General features: G+C 53.4%; 8 protein-coding genes and 1 non-coding gene across 9 annotated transcripts; 4 read left to right on the top strand and 5 right to left on the bottom strand.

Moving 5' to 3' along the window:
• Positions 1 to 106: 106 nt before the first annotated feature.
• PDX1 (pyridoxine biosynthesis protein) lies at positions 107 to 1917 on the bottom strand. The gene is made up of 2 exons (XM_062915945.1): positions 1574 to 1917; positions 107 to 1513 (listed from the first exon to the last, which is right to left on the bottom strand). Exons 1-2 carry the CDS (start codon positions 1650 to 1652, stop codon positions 273 to 275), a joined length of 1320 nt encoding a protein of 439 aa, XP_062761953.1. The 5' UTR covers positions 1653 to 1917; the 3' UTR covers positions 107 to 272.
• Positions 1865 to 3188, top strand: QC763_709510 (uncharacterized protein; the record flags this gene model as incomplete). Its single annotated transcript, XM_062915944.1, has 2 exons — positions 1865 to 2103; positions 2169 to 3188. Exon 2 carries the CDS (start codon positions 2169 to 2171, stop codon positions 3186 to 3188), a length of 1020 nt encoding a protein of 339 aa, XP_062761952.1. The 5' UTR covers positions 1865 to 2103.
• On the bottom strand, positions 2631 to 5433 carry cbp3 (Serine carboxypeptidase 3; the record flags this gene model as incomplete). The annotated part of the gene is made up of 2 exons (XM_062915942.1): positions 2631 to 4880; positions 4938 to 5433. 2 exons carry the CDS (start codon positions 5431 to 5433, stop codon positions 4303 to 4305), a joined length of 1074 nt encoding a protein of 357 aa, XP_062761950.1. The 3' UTR covers positions 2631 to 4302.
• Positions 3597 to 4202, top strand: QC763_709500 (uncharacterized protein; the record flags this gene model as incomplete). The annotated part of the gene is made up of 1 exon (XM_062915943.1): positions 3597 to 4202. One exon carries the CDS (start codon positions 3597 to 3599, stop codon positions 4200 to 4202), a length of 606 nt encoding a protein of 201 aa, XP_062761951.1.
• Positions 5434 to 5598: 165 nt separating the features above from the next.
• On the bottom strand, positions 5599 to 5672 carry QC763_0108650. Its single transcript has one exon. It is a non-coding gene; the product is annotated as a tRNA-Val (tRNA).
• Positions 5673 to 5843: 171 nt separating this feature from the next.
• On the bottom strand, positions 5844 to 7383 carry CEM1 (Mitochondrial beta-keto-acyl synthase; the record flags this gene model as incomplete). Its single annotated transcript, XM_062915941.1, has 3 exons — positions 6835 to 7383; positions 6058 to 6780; positions 5844 to 6005 (listed from the first exon to the last, which is right to left on the bottom strand). The coding sequence occupies exons 1-3, from the start codon at positions 7264 to 7266 to the stop codon at positions 5844 to 5846; spliced, it is 1317 nt and encodes a 438-aa protein (XP_062761949.1). The 5' UTR covers positions 7267 to 7383.
• An 83-nt stretch (positions 7384 to 7466) lies between these two features.
• QC763_709470 (uncharacterized protein) lies at positions 7467 to 10817 on the top strand. Its single transcript, XM_062915940.1, has 4 exons — positions 7467 to 9186; positions 9248 to 9662; positions 9721 to 9926; positions 9989 to 10817. The coding sequence occupies exons 1-4, from the start codon at positions 7886 to 7888 to the stop codon at positions 10716 to 10718; spliced, it is 2652 nt and encodes an 883-aa protein (XP_062761948.1). The 5' UTR covers positions 7467 to 7885; the 3' UTR covers positions 10719 to 10817.
• An 889-nt stretch (positions 10818 to 11706) lies between these two features.
• QC763_709450 (uncharacterized protein) lies at positions 11707 to 20527 on the bottom strand. The gene is given in 9 exon segments (XM_062915938.1): positions 11707 to 12385; positions 12410 to 12544; positions 12658 to 15270; positions 15282 to 15546; positions 15747 to 16483; positions 16540 to 17585; positions 17650 to 17867; positions 17945 to 18389; positions 19308 to 20527. The coding sequence occupies 6 exon segments, from the start codon at positions 19386 to 19388 to the stop codon at positions 15476 to 15478; spliced, it is 2598 nt and encodes an 865-aa protein (XP_062761946.1). The 5' UTR covers positions 19389 to 20527; the 3' UTR covers positions 11707 to 12385; positions 12410 to 12544; positions 12658 to 15270; positions 15282 to 15475.
• QC763_709460 (uncharacterized protein) lies at positions 12913 to 14850 on the top strand (the record flags this gene model as incomplete). The annotated part of the gene is made up of 2 exons (XM_062915939.1): positions 12913 to 14078; positions 14143 to 14850. The coding sequence occupies exons 1-2, from the start codon at positions 13815 to 13817 to the stop codon at positions 14848 to 14850; spliced, it is 972 nt and encodes a 323-aa protein (XP_062761947.1). The 5' UTR covers positions 12913 to 13814.
• Positions 20528 to 21456: the final 929 nt, after the last annotated feature.

Here is a 21456-nt window from a genome sequence, read left to right as displayed (position 1 = left end):
CTGGCAGATCTATTCATTAGCAGTTGAACTTGAAAGTCTGAAAATGAGTGCCGACGGAAGTCTTAAATCAACGAGCATAAGAGCCGGATTACGAAAGAAACAAAAGTGGCCAGTCATATATGTCCATTCATACATTCTATACATATCAAAGTTAACCAGTAAGCACGCAAAACACGCCCATGGATAAACACATCTATACTTGTCCCGTTTCATCATGCTAAACTCCGACACAACCATCCTTTTGAAAACGCAAAATAAAGAAGAGTTTGTAATCACAACACCAACCGCCCTGGCTCATTCTCCAACACCAGCTTCACTCTCTCCAAGAAGATCTTTGCTCTCTTCTCCTCGTCTTTGGGGACCTGCAGGCTGAAAACGTTGGGTCCAACAGCCGACAAACCGGGGGACAGCTTAGAGGCGGTGGCCTTGAGTTTGGGTGAAGGGCTGGCAGCCAGAATGTCAAAGATGTCCTTCTTCGCAGGCGCAGCAGTAGGCTTGGGAAGGACAGCTCCCTTAGGAGTAAGGGAGCCTACCTGGGGAACGTAGGCACCCCTGGACACCTTGGCTCCACTGTGGGCCTTGTCTAGACCAAGGACCTGGTTGAAGAGCTCATCAGCTGTGGGTTGGTACCCCTTAGGCACCGGAAGTTCGTCGTTGGCCAAGTCGGTGGCGCGGGCGATGAACGTAGAGATAGGGAGGAAGATGCCGAGGGAGTCGTTAATCTTCTTCTGGGCCTGGAGAACCGCTGACAAGGAGACGGGGAGAGTAACAGTGGCTTTGACGGGCGCCGGAGGAGGGGCAGGAGCGGCTTCCTTGGCGGACTTTCCAACAGGAGCAGGCTTCGCAGCAGCGACCTTGATGTTGCTCAAATCCAGGTGGGATTGCTTCTCGAATCGGGACTCAATCTTGGCAGGAATGTCGGCCTTGATTTTGCCGAGATAAGCCAGAACATCACCCTTGAGCAGACGTCCGTTGGGTCCGGTGGGGGTGATCTTCTTGGCTTCGGATTTGTCGAGGCCATTAACCTTCAAGAGGTGTTCGACAGATGGGTATAGGGGATAGGTCCTGTGGATTGTCTTGTGTCCGGGCTTAACGGCGGCTTTGGGGGTGGAGTCGGACTTGGGTGGCTCGGCGGGTTCGGAGGGGTTTGGGGGAGCCGGAGTATAGGTATCCGGAGCTTCCGCAGCCTTGGTAGGTTGAGCGGAGACCTCGTCAGCGGGAATCTCGAGGGAGCTAATGTCATCACCCTCTTCGGCGACGACTGCTATCCGTGTGCCAACTTGTACACTCTTGCTTCCGTCGCCGTGCATGATCTTCATCATGATGCCGTCCTCCTGGGCCTCCACATCCATGGTCGCCTTGTCGGTTTCGATCTCGAGGAGCACATCGCCAGCCTGGAACTTTTCGCCCTCCTTAATCTTCCAGCTCGCAATGTTGCCTTCGGTCATGGTAGGGGAGAGGGCGGGCATGGTGAAGTTTTGAGCCGCAAGGGCGGCGGCCGATGTTCGGAAACCTATATGAGGGCATATTAGTGACGCGGGCTTTTGCTGTGCTCGAGCTCAACAGAACGGACTTTTAACTGTGACATCCTGCTGCAGTCTTCTGGTGGCCAGGCGCGCAGACACGCGGCAAGCAGCCGCAAAGGATGCCATGATGATGACGACGATGCTGGTGGACTCCGACGAGGTTGCGAACGTGGGGACCTTTCAAAGGGTCTCGAAGAAGGGAGCTGGGATTATGTATCCAAAAGTGCCAGGTTCAAGAACGGTTGGGGAGCCACCAAAAAAGCTTGGGCCACCTGCGACTAAACATTTTTGATGGATCCAGTCGACAGCTTCAAGGGCCAGGGTCCAAAGAATGCGACCGAGAAACCCACTTCCTCCCACGCCGTCGACCCCCATGTTCCTTGTTTGTCACCTCAGCTCGGGAGAAGCCGTCTCGCATCTAATCGTAATCTAATCTCTTTTATCGCAACTGACGCCAAGCTGCACCTGTCGCCGAAACATTGCGCCGGCACCGACATTTTTTGGCTGGTGCCGTAAAGTGACAAGGCCTCTACATCATCGTGTAAGTGGCCAGCCAATTGCACCGCCTTTACTCAAGGTATGATATAGCTTCAAGATTTCAGGAAACTAATACAAATAATATTCGAACTAATATCTCCTCAGATGGCCTCCTTCTCCCGAGGCCTGCCGGCTCAATGGCACTTCTTCACCCTCCGCCAAACCCAACTCTCATCCTGCAAATGCACACCACCACCCCTCCAAACCCGCTTCTTCACCACCTCCCTCCGCCTCCTGAAGAAAGCCCCTAAACCAAAAGTCCCTACACCACCAGCCCCCAGACCCTCCCTCCTAGTAAAACCAACCCAATCAGTCCCCAAACCCTCCATCTCCCCCCTCCTCGCCTCAACCCGCGCCCCTCCCTCCTCCTACGCCAACATCATCGCCCAAAAACCCCGGACCCTCCTCTACGAATCCCCCTCCCATCTCTGGTTCCGCACCGGCTGCTTCGCCTCAGGCATGTTCTGCATCTCCTACTCCGTCTACCACTACTGGACCATCCAGCTCCACCCCCCCGAAGGCCTGGCATGGTGGATCCCCCACGCCTACGGCGTCATCTGCCTCGCCATGGCCGCCATGGCAACCTACTTCATCATGGGCACCGGCCGCATCATCAAGACCATCACCGCCGTCTCCTCCTCCTCCTCCTCCCTCGTCAAAGCAGCCGCCAAACCCTCCGGCCAGGGTCCCCTGTACATCGAAGTAACCGCCCAGAGGATGTTCCCCTTTCTGAAGCCAAAGAAGAAGCTCTACATGCCTCACGAGATTGAGCTGCCCTTCAGGATGAGCAGCATGTTTGAGTACAACAAGCGGATCGGCGTTGCGGTCGAGGAGCCGTTGAGCGTGGCTGAGCAGGTCAGGAGGCAGAGGGCCGCGATTGAGGCGGCCAAGAAGGAGAGGGAGTACACCATGAACCATCTCCTCACCGCTCCGTTCAGGGACGCCAAGAAGGCTTTCAAGGGGGTGTGGCCGGGCATTGTGAGGTCGTTCAGCAGGGAGGGCTTCACCAAGATCGTGGTTGGAGGGGTGACGTACAAGTTGGACACGACGGGTGGGTGGGCGTTGGATGACGGGAGGGCGATGGATAGGTTGTTGCCTATTAGGCCGAATTCCGTGAATCCATAAGCTGGTGTGTGAGGTGGGGAGATAGAAAATTGTATCAACAGACTTGTACATATGGTTGATCTTTGCATGATGGCCTGGGTCAGCTGAAAATGCAAATCACCAAATTCAAGAAGCATGGAAATCAACTTGTCAAAGCTCTGAACAAAAGCTCATAACCTCCATAATCACCTCGATGTCTTGCAGAACACACATCTCTTCAACTTTGTATCCATCCATATCGCTCACCTAACCTCCCCGAAAAGTTGTTATTTTAAAGATATAACCAGCCAATCACACCACCCCGTTTCACACCTTTTTCTCCCGCCCCACATTTTCTCGTTTCTCGTGCATCTGATTCATTCCACCACCTTTCATTCATCCCAATCTCAACCCCTAAACATATCATTTCTCTTACAAAACAGCCAAAATATGAGAGAACTAACCCTCATCCTAGCCTCCACCCCCAAAATGGGCATCGGCCTCTCCGGCACCCTCCCCTGGCCCTCCCTCAAGAAAGAAATGGCCTACTTTGCCCGCGTCACCAAACGCTCCCCTTCCCCCAGTGTTCAGAACGTCGTCATCATGGGACGCAAGACATGGGACTCCATCCCGGCAAAGTTCCGCCCTCTGCCAGACAGGTTAAATATTGTTGTCAGTCGTTCCATCGGGGGGGTTGAAAAACGGGAAGACAAATCACTCTGGGCTGGATCTCTGGAAAAGGCGCTGCAGTGGGTTGGGGAGGACGGGAAGGGGGAAGCGGGGAGGGTGTTTGTTATCGGTGGGGCGGAGATCTATAAAGCTGCGCTCGGGTTGAGAGAGACGAGGCGGATTTTGTTGACGAGGGTGGAGAGGGAGTGGGAGTGTGATGCTGTTTTCCCGTTGGAACTCAAGGAGGGAGGGGAATGGCAGAGGGTGGAACAGCGAAAAATGGATGAGTGGGTTGGGGAGGAGGTGCCCAGGGGACGACAGGTGGAAAAGGAGGGGACAGACGACGAGACGGGGTATGAGTTTGAGATGTGGGAGAGGGTTGATTAGGCTCACGGCACGGAACGTATAACGATGGCGGTTTTTGTACTGTGTTGGTCGGGATATAATACATTCCATATATCGTACACTCCCCCCGCCTTCTTTCCCCTCAAGAACCAAACCTCGACCCCTTCACCCCTTCCTTCACAGCCGGCTCACCACTGCTCAACCCCTCCGCATCCATCAGCCCCTTCACCTGCGAACTCGGCACGTCCACCCCTCTCAACTCGGCCTTCACACCCCCCCACTCATCAAACACCCTCTTCCCCTTCATCACCAAATCCTCCTCCCCCTTATGCGCCAAATCCGCCATGCCCCTCCTCATATACCCCACCACCGCCGCCAACCTCCTCACGTCCACATTTTCGTCAGCCTTGTACAAATTCCTCCAAACCGCCCCGGCCAAAACAGCATCGCTATCCTTGGCCAAGGCCTCATCATACGCCAGCACCAACCCCCTCCACTGCACAAACAAATCCTTCAGATACTTCTGCCTGATCACCCTCGACGTGAGATTATGCACCAGATCCATCTTTGCCTCCGCCTCATAGAAGAAATGGTTTACAAGCCCGTCCTGAAAGGTCGTTTGTTGGATCTTGGGCATGTCGCGGAAGCGGATGACGAGGAGGTACATGTGTAGCATGGTGACCTGGGACCATGTACTGAATGTTGGTAGTAGTCCCATTTCTGTCCATCACATTAGCATGTAGTTTGGTTGGTGGGATAGAAGGGGGGAGACAAAACCCTCATGCCAGACACCCCCCTTGGCAGAACCTCCCTCCCCACCACCGCCCCCGCTCCTCCCAATCTCCTCCCCGTCGGGAGTGTGCTTCAGCTTGGACGCCTTCCTGTCTTCGGGGTCGATGGTGTACTCTGCCTGGGCGGCGCAGGCTTTGTGGAGCTGCTCGGTGGCTTGGTAGATCATGTAGGACCTGCCCGTGGTCTGGGCTATGCCGGTTTTTTTGAGGATCTCGGCGAGAGAGATTTGGGGTTTGGGGGTGGTGTGGAGGGGTCTTTTGGTGGTGCTGCTACATGGTGATGCTGGGGAGGGGACTGCTGCGCGGGCGCATTGTGAAGAGAGAATTCTGCTTGTTTGGGTGGATGTTGGGTGTATTTGACCTAGTATCGAGATTGGTCGCCTTGACAGGCTGGCGCGACAGCAACTTGGGGTCGCCATTATTGTGTTTCTGGGGGTTTGTTGCGGAGGGAGGGATATGGGAGCTTCCAAGCTCAACGTCATGGAGCTCAAAGGAGCTTTGATTCAAAAAAAGTTGTCTTGGCGTTGGAGGGAGCTTTTGCTGATAAGGGTTAGGGTCGACAATGTAGGGATATCCAGGGGAATAGTTTCAACCAGGGGGGCAAAAAGAGAAGTTTGCGGGATTTATGAGTCCTGCCGGAATGGTTCTGATTTCGTCCAGGCTCGAACTGGAGACCTTCAGTGTGTTAGACTGACGTGATAACCAACTACACCACGAAACCATCGGTTGCTATTGGGGTTGAGTGGCGGAAAAGTCATACATGATGCAGTGGCTTGAAGCTTGGACAATGTGAGGGTGAGATATTTGTCTGAGATATTTGTCTCGAACAAAAGAAGAGGACGTCTCACACTTGAATTCATTTGTGTAATTGTTACAGTTTTGTATTATGCAGTTAGTCCAACTGGGAGAATACCAGCGAGGCATTGGTTCCTCCGAAGCCGAAGCTGTTTGACACGGCCACCTTGACCTTCTTCTGCTGCGCTTCGTGGGGCACAAAGTTGAACTGTGGTCCAACATCTGGTCTCTTCAGGTTCAGTGTGGGCGGGACGACGTTCTGAAGTTGTCAGTTTGTACGTAAGATAGGTGTCTGGACGGGGAGAACTTACGTCTCGAATGGCAAGAATGGAAAAGACAGCTTCGATCGAGCCAGCCGCTCCAAGCAAATGTCCAATCGCCCCCTTGGTGCTGCTCACAGTAACTTGACTCTCGTTCTCCATACCTTGTTCACCCATCATCAAGGACCGGATGGCGGCAGCCTCGGCGACATCGCCAGTTGGTGTTCCGGTGGCGTGAGCATTGATGTAGTCCACCTCCTCTGGCTTCAGTCCAGCATTTTTCAGAGCCCTCTTCATAGCTGCCAGAGCTCCTGATCCGTCTCCCCTCGGCGCTGTCACATGGTGAGCATCTCCGCTGCATCCATATCCCCTAATCTCAGCCAGAACGTTGGCCCCTCTGGCTTTGGCATGCTCGAGTTCTTCAAGCACAAGAACAGCTGCCCCCTCACCCACCACAAAGCCGTCACGCTCCGCATCAAACGGCCGAGAACTTGCTCTAGGATTGTCGTTAAATGCCCGAGACAGTGATTTCGACCTCCCGAAGCCGGCAAAGGTCAGTGGGTGGATACATGATTCGGCACCACCAGCAACCATGACATCAGCGTCACCAAAGGCGATGAATCTGGATGCATCTCCAATGGAATGTGCGCCCGTGGTGCATGCTGTGGTGGCTGCATGATTTGGTCCGCGAAATCCATACTGCATGGCGATATGGCCGGCTGCTAGATTGATCAAAATCTTGGGGACGAACCATGGCAACACCTTTTTGTAGCCCTACAAATTACATTCAGCCGTTGTTCTATCCATGGGGATGGGAAAGCTACATACATCTCTCTCAAAGTCAACGCTTGTCTCATACATATCGTGCAGGTTTCCTATCCCACTTCCCAGACAAACACCAGTGGCATCAAGCTCTTCCTGTCTTGTTGGCTTCCACCCCGCGTCCTTGAGGGCCATGTCTGTCGCAGCAACAGCATACTGCGCAAAAGTCGACATTCGCCTCTGCTCCGAAGCCTTGAAGTAATCATCTGCCCGCCATAGTTCATCTGTCTTGAACCTGCTGTGGCTTCCGTCAGCAGGCGGCACTGGGACAATGCCGGCCACTGTGCTTGGAAGCCCGTTCCATTTTAGGTCTTGAAGGGAACGGTGGGCGAGACTGACGAGTCCCGACTCGGAAGCCAGCAAACGCCGCCAGGTTGACTGGATACCGGCGCCGAGAGGGGTGATGGCACCCAGGCCTGTTACTACAACACGGCGCATGATCGGTCCATCTCTGTCTTCCGTAGAAAAAGTGTGTGATCAACAAATGATTGATCAAATGCAGAAACAATTCATGGGACGTCGGCGCCCAGGAAAGCTAGACTGGATTAAGGTTAGTGCTATCGGGTAGCTTAAGCGGCTCAGTTCCAGGGGCCCCTGTCCGAAGCTGTTGCGACGGGGGAATTGTGGAGACAAAGGCCGTTCGAGGCGCCACCTGGCCGGAAAGCGCCTTGAATGAACTACACCTTGGCTCTTATATATCATCAAAATACTGCTGTTTTCAAGTGTTTTTTGAAGCTTGGAGCGAAGCGTTTATTTTATTTCTCTCGATTGATCTGGCATATATACTGAACTACACGAACTCGGGGAACGTTTCACCTTGCGCCAACGCCGAGTACACGCCTTCTTCCTGAATTCGATTCATTCGGACCCTGTTGACAATATCTGTCTGCTCTTTCTTTCATTGAACCTCACAGCCTTGCAATTGATGACTTTAGAAATGATGAGCTTATGAAAAGATCTGACCAGACGAAAACACTCATCTCACTCAACTGACCGGTCATGACCTAATTTGTACCCGTCTTGTCGCCCTGCCCCTCCACCGGGACGAGAGCTCACCATGGCCGATCAATCTTCTTCAAAACCATCCGCCGCTGTCCCTGAACAACGTCTCCTCGCAGACGAACAATATTCGGACCATGATATCACCCCCAAAGCAACACCGGGTCCTTCCCAGAGCCGTGAACCCCCAGAACCATCCTCTCCCCGGAGCCCGGTAGCTCGCCTCAAGGAATCCCTCAACAAAGCTCGCCCCGCGCTCTTCGGCGACCACCTCACAAACCCCTTCGAGTACGATGATGATGACGATACCTCGGAGAACGAGCTGCTGCTAGACCCCAACCTGCCGGCCAATTACGAAGACCGTCACCGGCCTTTGCCCCGGCACCCACCATCATCTGTCCGCTCTCACAAACGCCCTTCCCACGATGACGGGGACGCAGCCGACGCCTTGGAGCTCGACTCACTCAACTCTCAAGACCCACTAGAGACGTCCGACCACGAAGAAGAAGTCGAGAACTCGCCCTACCCCGAGGTCCGCGCTGCTGTCTCACCATACGATGACCCAACGCTACCATGCAACACCATCCGTGCCTGGACCATTGGCCTCTCGCTCATCTTTCTCGGCGCAAGCATGAACACCCTCTTTTCTCTTCGCTCACCATCCATCTCGTTGGGTGCCCTCATCGCCCAGGTCATTGCGTGGCCGCTGGGTCACGGCTGGGCAAGATTTGTCCCGGACTATCATGTCAAGATCCCGTTTGTCAAGCAGAAACTCCGTCTCAACCCCGGAGGGTTCAACATCAAAGAACACGCCATCATTGTCGTCATGGCGAGTGTTTCTTTTGGTGTTGCCTACGCTACTGATATTATTCTCGCTCAAAAGGTGTTTTACAAGCAGGATTTTGGGCTGATGTGGCAGCTCCTCTTGACCATCTCAACCCAGAGCCTGGGGTATGGGATCGCGGGAATGATGAGACGGTTTTTGGTCTATCCAGCCGGCATGATCTGGCCTGGGAACTTGGTTAGTGTTACGCTTATGAATGCCATGTACGAGGAAGAGGAAACGAAAGGGGGAGAGGGAGATGGGACGGTGCATGGCGGGAAAGGGGTGGGTGTAGGGGGGAGTATGCCTAGGTATAGGTGGTTTTCGGTCGTGACGGCGGTGGCATGCGTGTATTATTTTGTACCAGGGTTTTTGGCGCAGTTTCTGAGCAGCTTTGCGTTTGTTACTTGGACGGCGCCCGAGAATGCGGTGGTGAACCAGCTGTTTGGGTACAGTACTGGGCTGAGTCTGTTGCCCATTACGTTTGACTGGACGCAGATTAGTGGGTTTGTCGGGAGTCCTTTGATTCCGCCTTGGTAGGTCTTGTTCTGTGTCGGTGTGGAAAAAAAGGGGGTTGCTGACGAGAAATGAGGACAGGCACGCGATAGCAAACACCATGATCGGTGTGCTGACATTCTTTGTGTTCCTGGCAGCGACGCTGCACTATAGCGGGGCGTGGTACTCGTGGTACTTGCCAATGAGCGACTCGAATACGTATGACAACACGGGGAAGCAGTATGATGTTTCGAGGGTGCTGTCGCCAGACTATAGGTTGGACGAGGAGGCGTATAAGAATTATTCGCCTCTGTTTTTGAGCACCACGTTTGCGCTGTCGTATGGGTTGTCGTTTGCGGCGATCACGAGCTTGATTGTGTATACGTATTTGCACCATGGGAAGACGATTTGGAAGCAGTATAAGAGCAGTACGACGGAGAAGGCGGATATTCATATGAAGCTGATGAGGAGGTATAAGGAGGCGCCGACGTGGTGGTATATGAGTCTGTTTGGGCTAGTATGTTTACCTTTGTGTGGTTTGAGTATGTGGAAAGTGCTGACTTGCTGGAAAACAGATGCTTGGACTCGGCTTCTTGACCGTGTTGGCATGGCCGACGAACATGACTTGGTGGGCGTTCTTGTTGGCGGTCTTCATCTCCTTCGTCTTCTCGTTACCAATCGGTATCATCCAGGCTGTGACAAACAACCAGATTGGCCTGAATGTTCTGACGGAGTTTGTCTATGGGTATATCCAGCCTGGACGGCCATTGGGTCTCATGATGTAGGTTTTTATTTTATTTTCCTGTCGTGCTCCTAAATACCGGACACTAATATGCTACACAGCTTCAAAACCTTTGGCTACATCACCATGTCCCAAGCCCTCACCTTCGTCTCCGACCTCAAATTCGGCCACTACATGAAGATCCCACCCCGTACCATGTTCATGGCCCAAGTCGTAGCCACCACCTTCTCCTGTTTCGTCCAAGTCTTCACCCTCAACTACGCCCTCAACTACATACCTGGTGTCTGCACCCCCACCCAGCCAGAACACTTCAGCTGTCCCGGAGGAAAAGTCTTCTTCTCCGCCTCGGTCATCTGGGGTCTCATCGGCCCAGCCAGGATCTTCTCCCCCGGACAAATATACTCCTCCCTCTTCCTCTTCTTCATCCTCGGCGCCGTCACACCAGTGGTGATTTATCTCCTCGCCCGACGACGCCCAAAGTCATGGTTACGCTTCCTCATGGCACCACTTATCTTTGGAGGAGCGGGCTCGATCCCACCGGCTACGCCATTGAACTATCTAAGCTGGGGGATTGTAGGGTTTGTGTTCCAGTATTGGATCAAGAAGAAGCATTTTGGTTGGTGGTCGAGGTTGAATTTCTTGACGTCTAGTGGGTTGGACTTGGGGCTGGCGCTGGCAACGCTGGTGATCTTCTTTGTGTTTACGCTGAATGAGATTGATCCGCCGAAGTGGTGGGGGAACGAGGTTGTCACGGGCACGGTGGATTATAAGGGGACGGCGGTGCAGATGAGGGTTGGGGCGGGAGAGAGTTTTGGGCCTACGACGTGGTAGTAGTATAGTTGTGGGATACCTGCACTTGGAAGGTATTCACATCCATGGCGTATAGACGAAGAGCTAAAGTCACTTCACGAGGTGTGAGTGGTGCAGGCCATCGTCGATGTGATCGATCGATCAAATCTTTCCACATTTTCACCACCTGCATTATCTGAGACTTGTCTGTCTCCCTTGGCGGAATAGGGGAGATGGACCCGTGAAACACCAGGCTAGTCCCGTGATAAGGCATGTCTTGTAAACCTGGTCATGTGCCTCCTCCAGATATCAGATATCACCTTTTGAAGCTATTCCCAATTTTTGCATTCCATCCCAACCTTCACAATTTCCATACTCAAGTCCTGACTCACGTCCTTCGGGGTTAAGAATCCCCTCCAAAAACTGGCTTACACAACCAACCAACCAACCCCTGAGTAAGCGCCAAACTTCCATCAGCACCATTCATCGCCGCTACAGTAAATATCCCATAAGCAGAAACAATGCATTTCTGCTCTGTTTCCCCTTTCAGCCCTAAATGTCGTCAGTCAAAGACTCACGTGGCCGCCTACACAGCCTGTCAATCTCACTTGCAGGGCCTGTGTGTGTAAGCCAGCACTTTTGATCAACAACCATCACCACCACATAGGTGCTTTGCATCGTTCGGTCACCGAATCAGTCAAAAATGTCCTGAATTCTAAATCCCAAAACTTGACGTTTTCTTTCCCAATTGGCGAATTAAGCCCGGCAAAGAAAGGTGAGTCAAACCCCCAAGGTGTAAGTACCTATCTAAGCAGGGGTGTCTTTTTTCCTTGACCGCTTCTCCTCCTAACTCCAAAATACGAGACATTCCCATCATCGCGCTGCTCACCCTCCGTAATCGGACACTGGTATCATTCTCCCGTCATTTTGTTTGTGCAGCTGTCAAGAAAAAAAAATGATTGATATAGTGGTATCTCAAAAACAAGAAAAACAAAAGAAAAAAAGAAGAAGAAAAAAAGGAGAAAAGAATGCCATGTATGCCAACACAGAATGTTATTTTTCCATCCCCCATCAAACTTTTCTCTTCGACTTTTATAGCATTTCCGTCGATCCAGTCGACAATACTGACCGCCCAACGCAGGACAGATTCAACCTCCCCCCTGCCTGACAAACACAAGCGTCTGTACCCGCCTCTCTCCGTACCTATGTGCCAAGCACACCCTCCGGCATCAAGTCCGTGCCGTGACTGGGGCCTGCTCCCTATTGGACCATCACCGAGTTTCCTGTCTCTCCCTTTTTTGAACCTCACAGATGTCAAATATTTGAGCCGCATGCCGCGTTCCGGATTCTTCCTTTCACTCACTTTGCCCGCAAAGCCGACTCGGTGTGGCGGCATGCGAGGCCGTTTTCCTCGACCCTAACCCCCTTGTCCCTGCTCTCCCCAACAATCGTACTTTCACCGGCAGTTGCGTTCAAAACGGGAGACTATCTCCGTCTTTCGGTGGTTGCTGACAAGGGGGGTGTAGGATGATGGTCCGGCGCACCGGGTCCGAGCCGCCGCCGAGAGGCTGGGTCGGCTTGTCAAGGAAGGGAAAATGCAACCCTTTGATGGGCTTCTGGCGGTGTTCTTTTTTTCTTGGGTTGCTTTTGCCTTGGACTTGATGTTCGAGTGAGTTCGTCGGCCATGCAAGTTGGTGATGATGATGATGATGATGATGATGATGATGATGATCATGATGATGATGATGATGAAGAGATCCAGCACCGAAAGAGGTGGTGAGTGTAAGTGGTGGTAGTAGTAACAGCCCCACAAGCCAAATCGGTCCTTGAGTGGCTCATCTTTTTCCAGAACAATAGACGATCAGCCTCTAGAACGATCAACCTGTGGGTAATTCTCGACGCTAGTGGTCCAAGAGCTAGCTGCAAGGCGGTCAAGAGGCTTTTCCAATCCTCGGGTGACACTAGCCAAGGGGTTGCTTACAGCTTGACAGTTGACACGCCATGCAGGACGGTGAGCCCGTCTCTTTTCTTTTCTTTTCTTTTTCTCATGTTTGACCCATGCATACGGCACTCTCCTTTTTTTTGTCTGTTCTCGATGTATGTGTGTGTGTGTGTGTGTGTGATACGCTCCGAATCTGCCGGGGTTGATCACCACACGACATACATATACCCCTCCGGCATTTGTTCCGTGTGGTGTGTGAAGCCACGTTGTCTGTCAGCCCAGCCCTGTTTGATGCAGGCGGCCAGGGAAAATGGTGTCAGTTTTGGAAGGGTATCACACACACACACACAGACAGCCGTGACAGGCCGTCTTGTGGAACATCAGGTTTTGACACCTTGGACGGCTATATCAGTCTTAAAAGGACTGACTGACTGACTGACTGACTGACTGACCGACTGACTGACTGCTGTCATCGGAAACTCACGGGGTGATGAGCTGCCAGCTTGTGGTTTCTGGCTAGTAGGTAGATGAGGCAGTCAGTCAGTCAGTCAGTGCCCTTGGCGCCCGTTAGAATCAAGTCTTCATGTCTTGCTTTTTTTTGGCTTGCCATGTCTTGGTTCCACACTCCCGTTCGTTCCCGCATCGAGACCTTGATGGTCTTTTCACCGCTCGTTGAAACGGGTACCAACTCCTTTTTTTTTTCTTGGTAGGAGAAGACACAATCTCCAAAAAGAAAATAAGGCCATTCTTGTCATGGGAGGGGAGGAGCAGCCATGATCTGATACGGCCGAGGGCTCAGGGGCCAAGTGTCCACACGGCGGTCAACGGGAAGGAAAGGAGCATTTCGTCCCGATGGACTGTTGTTGAGCGTGCCCAAATTCCAAGGGAGATAGTGACAACCCGGTACTTCTTTGCGTGACGCCCCCCCTGACGTGTAAGTACGCTGCGTAGTCCGAAGAGGCACAGTGTGACGTGCGATGACGGGGGAAACAAGAGTACACACCTCTCTCTCACCGACGGTTGTGAGGGAGTATATATCGGGCCCACGTCGCCCCCGATCCACTGCCTTTCCTTCTTTTACCTCAACTCCCTTGCCATCGTTGAATTTCCTTGTCTCCCAGTCCTCGACTTGACCACACATCCCCCAGCACACAACAGCACAACCTTGAACAAGCACAGAGCCATCTACCACCACCATGGGGCAAATGATTCCAGACCTCGCCGCTACCAGCAGGGCAACGACCACCAAGATCAAGCCAAACGGTACCTCCAACGGCATAAACACCGCCGGCAAGAAGTGCCAACACGACCCAACCTTCACCCAAAAGGTCATCGCCGCCACCGGCCCCAACGCCAACCCCAGACTCGCCCAGATATTCCCAAGTCTAGTCCGCCACCTCCACGACTTTGCCCGCGAAGTCAATCTCACAGTAGGAGAATGGAGCGCCGCCGTCGACTTTGTATGGTTACCCCGCCTCCCCCAATCCCACCCTTTCACTAACACCGCCACCACCACCACCACAGCTGAACGACTGCGGCAAAATGTCCTCCGACCGCCGCAACGAAACCCAACTCCTTTGCGACATCCTCGGCCTAGAATCCCTCGTCGACGAGATCACCAGCAAACAGCTCGCCACATCCACCACCCAAACCCCCTCCGCCATCCTCGGCCCCTTCTACCGCAGCGACGCCCCCTTCCTCCCAAACGGCACCTCCATCGTCCAGGGCCTTTCCCCTTCGGTTTCGTGGTACGAGAAAGCCCTAGAGGACTCGGCCTTTTTATCCGGCAAGGTCCTCTCCACAGACGGCAAGCCGATCGAAAACGCCGTCGTAGATGTCTGGCACACTGCGCCGAACGGGCTGTACGAGCAGCAGGATTCTGACCAGCCAGAGATGAATTTCCGCGGGAGGTTCAGGACTGACCAGCAGGGGAGGTACGCGCTGTACGCGCTGAGACCGGTGCCGTATCCCATCCCGGATGACGGGCCGGCCGGGAGGTTGCTCGGGTTGTTGGATCGGCACCCGAACCGGCCGGGACATATCCATTTCATTGTTAGCGCCGAGGGGCATAGGGCTTTGACGACGCAGTTGTATGACAGCCGGGATCGGTGGGTGGATGATGATGCTGTTTTTGCTGTCAAGGATGAGTTGGTTGTCAGGTTTGAGCCGAGGGAGGGGGATCCGGGGGCGAGGTGGGAGTTGGGGTATGATTTTATTCTGGGGAGGTGTTGAAGGGTTGAGTTGGGGGTAGCAGCGATTGTATATATATATATATATAAATGTGTGTGGGTGTGGGTGTGTGTGTGTGTGTTTTGATCGACTGGCATTTCGGGCGATGGCGTTTGGGTTGGTAGACTGGTTGGCAGATGTAGATTATTTTGTTGAAGCAATTCAGATTGTGCTCTCGATAGCTCGCGCTACATGATGGTCATGCCTGACCTGTTGCTCTTTTCCGTCCTTCAAGCGGGGACCATGCTGTTGGTCCACAGGTCGGTGGCGAATGCTGGATGGTCTGACTGACACTGCGATCTTCTTCTCTTGCTCGAGTGTCTGTCATTGACGAGGATGTGAGTCGAAAGGTTGAGAGGTGATATACACAAAGGTCGATTCGACGCCAGGCTTATTTTAGGTATAAGAAAACCAAAAAAGACCAAAAAAAAAAAAAAAAAAAAAAAAAAAAAAACCAGTAGACATTATCTTTGTTTCTCGGGGTTGTCTGCTCTTCTTCCCACTCTCGACATCTTCATTTCTTTCCCATCCTTGTGGAACCAATTTTCTCAGTCTCTGCGGTCCCATGTGGGGTTATACTAGTGTTGTTGGTCTGTCCCTCCATCACTCTTCATCGGAGCGTTGGTTTTCAAGGACTCCTCACGAACCACTGCTGCCCTTGCCTAATCGGACCCCTGTTATGCGGCGTTGCTCCAAACACTACTTTTTATGTGTTCCTGATCATCAGCCAAATGTACTCGAGGAGTGATACAAGGGTATGTTATTCCCATGATGATGGTGCTGATGATGATGATGCCCCATCCCCGCATGCCCGATTGCTGGTTGTCCCCCAGCGACAACCGAGACGGGAACCCCAGGGGGAGAGTGATGAACAACAACAGGAATGGTGGTGTACGCACCGGGAAAAGACTCCGGCTGGGCTGCCGCCGCAACGGGGGAGAATTGCGGTGGCCCGGTGAGGGGTGATATGCCCGCGGTGGGAGTGGGAGGGACGATGGCTGGTTGGGGGAGGTTGAGCCAGTTGTTCCAGAGGTTGTCAAAGTCGAATTCGATCTCTCTGTTATAACCAGGGGAGTCGTTTTGGGTTTGTTGTTGGTGTGGTGGCGGTTGTTGTTGTTGTTGTTGTTGTTGTTGTTGTGGGAGGAGGGATGACATGCCGTTCATGCGGGTGTCCTGTTGGGTTGTGGGGGCGAGGATGTCAGACAGGGGCATTTTGGAGGAGGTTATTTGGGGGGGAGTCAACAGGCCGGGGTCGTTGAAGCGGTGGTGTTGGGGGGGATAACTGGGATGGGATGGGTCGGGGTGGGTGGTGGTTTCCTGGAGGGGACTTGCCACTACTGGTCCTCCCGACAGGGTATTGGCAGGCTCGGGTTGGGGACTGGACGGGTGGCTGTAGAGGAAGGAGAGGTCTTCCGATAAGGGGGGGGCGTCGTATTTGTTTTTTTTTGTCCATTTGTCTACTACTTTTGCGAAGCGGGTGATGATGTCGAGGACACGCTCGGCTTGGGGGTCGAGTTTGGTGCAGTATTCCATGAAATCGACTGCGTCGCGGATGGTTTTGTCGTAGGCGTTTGTGTAGTAGAGGCACGAGAATTGGTTCATCAGGATGACGAGGCTGGCGGCGAAGACAAAGTATCTGGGGGCGGTTAGAAATGGGAGGAGGCCTTGTCCCCGTGAGGAGAGAACACTTACATGACAAAAGGGTTCCTTCGAGGGAGCTGTTGTTCTTCTCGAGCTTGCTGGACAAGCTGAATCGTTTGGTAGGAAGCCAGGACGCAGGCCTCTGAGAACCTCGCCATGGGCGACTCGTGAATTGGTGAGGGCTTCTTCTTCCCAGACCGCTGCTCGACAAGCATCCAGTTGTGCATAACAAAGAGCTGCCTGGTAAGAAGGATCAGTGAATGGAGTGCCAGAAGGTTGACATGTAAGGATGCCATGCCATGCGCCGGGCTTCGAGCAGGACCAGCGTTTGATAGACGGCGTTGCAGGGCAGCTTGTAAATCATCTTCCCAGTCCATAGACATGTCGTTGATGATCTCCTGCACCTTCGTGGTGGAAATCTTGCGCGAAGAAAAGACCCTCAACGTGTCGCCAATAATCCGACAGGTCTCGACACAAGCATGCAAGCTCTTGGCGTGAACCGGGTCAAACTCCCCAGTGATCTCCATAGAGTTGACGGCATCATCATCCGAGAAGATATTCATCGAGCAGTCGTGGCCCGAGATGGCGGTGGGCCTGCCCAAGGTTGCCGCCAAGAATCGATCCAAGATGAACAGTGTCTTCCACAAGTTCCGCCTGACTTTCATCTCTCCCGGCGTAAAGATGACATCCCTCAACGTCTCCTCTCTATGCAGGCCCAAAGCATACGCTGACCGAACAGCCATCCCGAGATAAGCATACGCCGTGTTCCTCTTGGGGATAGTCAACATGTAGAGTGTCATCAACGACAGCGCCTGAACCGACCAAAAGTCAGCGTCCTCAAACCCAGCACCGGGATCACACATCGTTCGAGCGCTCCTAAAGTACAACTCTGCCCTGTCTGGCCTTGCAGAGAGCTGCTTGTTGATGACATGCTCTTCCCGGCTACCTGGGGTAGGCGCAGCAAAGAGGAGACCAAGAGCCAGCACCAAGAAGAGGTGACACAAGAAGTAGTTGTTGGCCGATGGTGGGTCCCGATAGCAAGCCTCCACCGACTGCATAAACTGTTTTCTGTCAAACACCTCCACGATCCCGCAGGTCTAGACAAGGTGGGGTCAGCCGCCGTTGAATGTCAGAGAAGGGGGCTAAAAGGGGTGGACCCACATTTGTAAAATAGGAAGCTATGAGAACATGGGTTGTTTCCTGGTCCGGCAACAGGGTCGGTACCCGTGTGTTCTCAGGAAAGTCAATGATGGTTTCCTGAATGCGATGCCTCTTAGGATCGTCGATAAAAGGAGACCCCATCTCTGTCCCCGATGTGCTTTCGACAATAATCCGGATCAGCTGCAGGATGGACAGTGTCGAGGCATCTCCAATGTAGACTGTCGTAAGAGCATACGTCAGCCAAAAAAAAAAAAAATGCTGTGTACCATAAGGGTGGGTGCAGAGAGAGACTTACGAAGCCGTCTTGACTGGTCTTGCAACATTCTCGTCTCGGTGTATATGTTGGTCTCCTCAGCGTAGCCGCTGGTGTTGCCCGTGTTGCTGCGGCTTGGCAGCTTCTTCGTCCCGTGAATCGAGACCTTCTTCACATGCCCTCGGCCTGCTAGAGGCGGCGGTAACGGTGCTGTCGGCGACGATAGTGCTGATCCGCCTATCGAGGCCTGGCTTGCCTGGGCGGCCAGCGCCTCATCCCAAGACTGCATCACCTCGCGGGCCTGGGGCGAGCTGTTGTTGGCCTTCTCGAGTGTGGCGGAGATGGAGGGAGGCGACGTCTCAATGTGTCGACGCTTCGTCGGTGACCCAGCAGACTCACCCGGTCCATAATCCGAAGCGTTGTTGGGCGTGTACGAGCAGGTGAGTTTTCTTCTGAGGCAGGTCTGGCAAGGTTTCACGCCATTGCACTGGAACAAGATGTATCAGTAAACGAATCCCAGATATCGTGAGGCAGAAGAATCGCAGGTGATGGAAACCTGGGCTGTCCAAGAATAACTCCGAGGATAGAGACACAAGCACAACAAGTTACTCTGCTCGGTGGCGTCTCCAGGGTCTCAGCCAGAGATTTTGGAAGAATCCGCGGAGAAGGAAGCATAGAGGGCATTCCAGATCGGAAAGATGAACGCATCTGACGACGACGTTCCGACCTGAGCTGAAATCGAGTTTTCGAGCAACGGTGGAGGAGCGGACACGCTTGTGCCACTCGAGCGGTTCTCGCCTTTCCCCGTCCCTATGACTTTGTGCTTCGTAACAAGTGGGCGAACACGACGCCAACTCGGGTATCTCTCTGCCTGCTTGAGGCAGGCATTTTCCCTCGAGCTCCGAGTGACATGTGTGTTGGACTGCGGCGCATCCCGACAAGAAAACGGGCGTGTGTGCGTATGGAAGGAGAAAAAAGAAGATTCGGTGGAAGACGACCGAGACATAAACCAGGAGAGCGGGTGTATAGTAGATAAGAGCGGCTTTCCTCTTGGGTCTCGTCTCGGGAAGCTTTCGACAGAGCCCAACCAGCCCATAGATGGACAAGACAGACGGCCCTCAGGGAGGGGCACAGTTCTGTGTTTCCATCCTATATATTCCCTTCTGATAAGGGAGGCAACCTTCTTCTTCTTCTTCTTCTTCTTCTTCAGTCCGGCAACACTTACACTTGTACACTTGCACTACACCCACACACACTTCTCTTTCTTTCTCTCACTCCAGAACAGGACAGAGACAGCCGCCCATCCACAGGGCTGAAGGCACAAAGCAAAGTGAAACCAAGACTGAGACCCAGGACCGAAGTGAGATAATTAAAAGTAATAATAAAATAAAACACATGAACCCACCTTTTGCTTCCGGCGTTTGCAAGAGTCACAGGCCTGAGCAGTACGCTGGCGCTTGTCGTCGGGAACCTTGGGTCGCGTCATGGTGGAGAAGGGGTCTGGAATGGAAGCGGGCTCAGATGGGAGTAGAGATGGCTCTCAGGCGCCCCGCCATCGGGTAGCAAAGGTGCAACGGGCGATCTGGTAGACGCGAGCTCAGTCGAGGAAGGCGAACGGTGCTCCTAGTGCGATCGGAAGCGGCGCCGTCGGAGGAAGGGCAAGGGGCCTTGCGGAGCGGATGATGCACGAAACAGCGTCGGCAGCAGGTCCGGGAATATGGATAAGGGGGATAGGTGATAGGGGGGAAGGGGGGAAACGGGGTGTCGGAAGATGTAGTGAGGTATGTAGTATGTAGTATGTAAGGTAGGTCGGCGTCGGCAAGGGCCTGGGCTTGTTCCTAGGTAAGGTATTTGCTGGGTTTTGCTTGGGCTCCTGGCAGGCAGTAAGAGAGTTCCTTTCCTGTTCCTGCGGGAGAAAGGCTGGTGGCACGAACCACGGCTGTGCCGCGCTCTGATTCCGAGTCGCAGTTGAACTTGGATGGAGCCCTTGGCCCGGAGTCAGGTCAGCGCTACTGACGAAACTATATCTCACGGCTCTGGCACTAGAGTATATCAACTCGGCTGTTGGTGCTGCCCGAACTTGCTGCTGGTGCGATGATCCAGGATGGGAGAGGGAAGAGGAAAATGGAGATCGTGGGGTTCGGGGGGACAAGGACGTCGGATATGGGATAGGTATGGGTTGGGGTATGGATGGGGATGGGGATGGGGATGGGGATGGGTTCCAAATTAAGCAGAGGCAAGCCAAGGTAAAGAGGACCGGACTACAGCACGACCTGACGAGGGTTCGACTACTACTCCTACTTAATGCAGGTTTGCCTCTGGTTCTCCTCCTGGATGAGGCTGGTGCCGTCCGTCTGAACTGCTGGCATGGGGCACTTTGGATGAAATCGACCGTGCGGCATCGCTCCTTGTTTTGAGCCCAAATCTACCCAAGATCTCTCGTCGATGCATGCTAGCCAGTGACTGCCTTGTCTGGCCGAGCTGGCATCGAACCTCAGCAGCCAAGGCGCGTGGGCCCAAGTACTTGGATAACGCGCTGCCAGCTACAACGCTGCGGGGAAAGAGGACGAGACTTGATGAAGTGGATGGGGGGCAAGGGGGAGAGGAGAGGAGAGGGAGGGGAAGGGAAAGGTCAACAAGCCCACCCACCCTCCATCAGAGAGAAGAAATAGAGAGAGACATATGCAGGACAGTGACAATCCTGGCCGGAATCCCCGCACTCGAGACGACGTGCCGGGGCCGGTGTGATATGACATGATAAGAGGGAAGAAGAAGATGGGATATCTGCGAGCCATCGGCAGCCGCGGATCGTCAAGTCTTCATCAGAGAGAGAGAGAGAAGTGAGTGTCCAGTTGCTGGTGGCTGCATGAGAGCCCCATGGGTCGAGACTCGCCGAGATAGCCCGAACAGTGTGACACATCATCTCGATGCTGCAGCTTCACAACTGGGCGTTACGACGGTGTTGGATGGGTGTGTGTCCGCCCAATGTAGCTCTGGCCGATCAATCATGAAATTTGACTGCCATCTCGGGCTTGAATGTGTTTCTGTTGGTTGTTGAGAGTCCGAAAACGAGTGGTGGGGGTTCCAGGTGAAGTTCCGTTGTAATTTGTAGTTATGAGGCTATGAGTTCGTGATATCGAAAAACAAATGCGGGGTTTTTGGCAGCAAAAAGGCCATCGGATAATGCACCTAAAATGCCTCGATTTACAGTGGGATAAGTGCCACAAAGCCCAACAGCACCAGCAGAAGAGCTGCCCAAGCAGTGGAAGTGGACCCTTCCAGATGTTAGCGTCCACTAAGATCTCATCAGGTAACGCGCTGGCGGGGCCGCTGCGGCAGGTGCCTAGCGCATGCGTTGGACCCCCAGAACGGGTGAAAAGTGGAGAACTTCCCGCTAATACGATCAGAAACATTCCCTGTCTTGGATCTTTGGTCTTGGACATCCCATCCCGTCGTCCCGTCGCTTCCACAATTCTTCAACACTTTTTTCTTTTTTTCTTTTCTTTCTTTTTTTCTTTTTTTTTTCGACGCTGAGACGGTGCCCCCCACGACAC

Source organism: Podospora pseudopauciseta, assembly GCF_035222475.1.
Source record: "Podospora pseudopauciseta strain CBS 411.78 chromosome 7 map unlocalized CBS411.78m_7, whole genome shotgun sequence".
NCBI classification, from domain to species: domain Eukaryota; kingdom Fungi; phylum Ascomycota; class Sordariomycetes; order Sordariales; family Podosporaceae; genus Podospora; species Podospora pseudopauciseta.
This window is presented reverse-complemented; position numbering and strand designations above follow the sequence as displayed.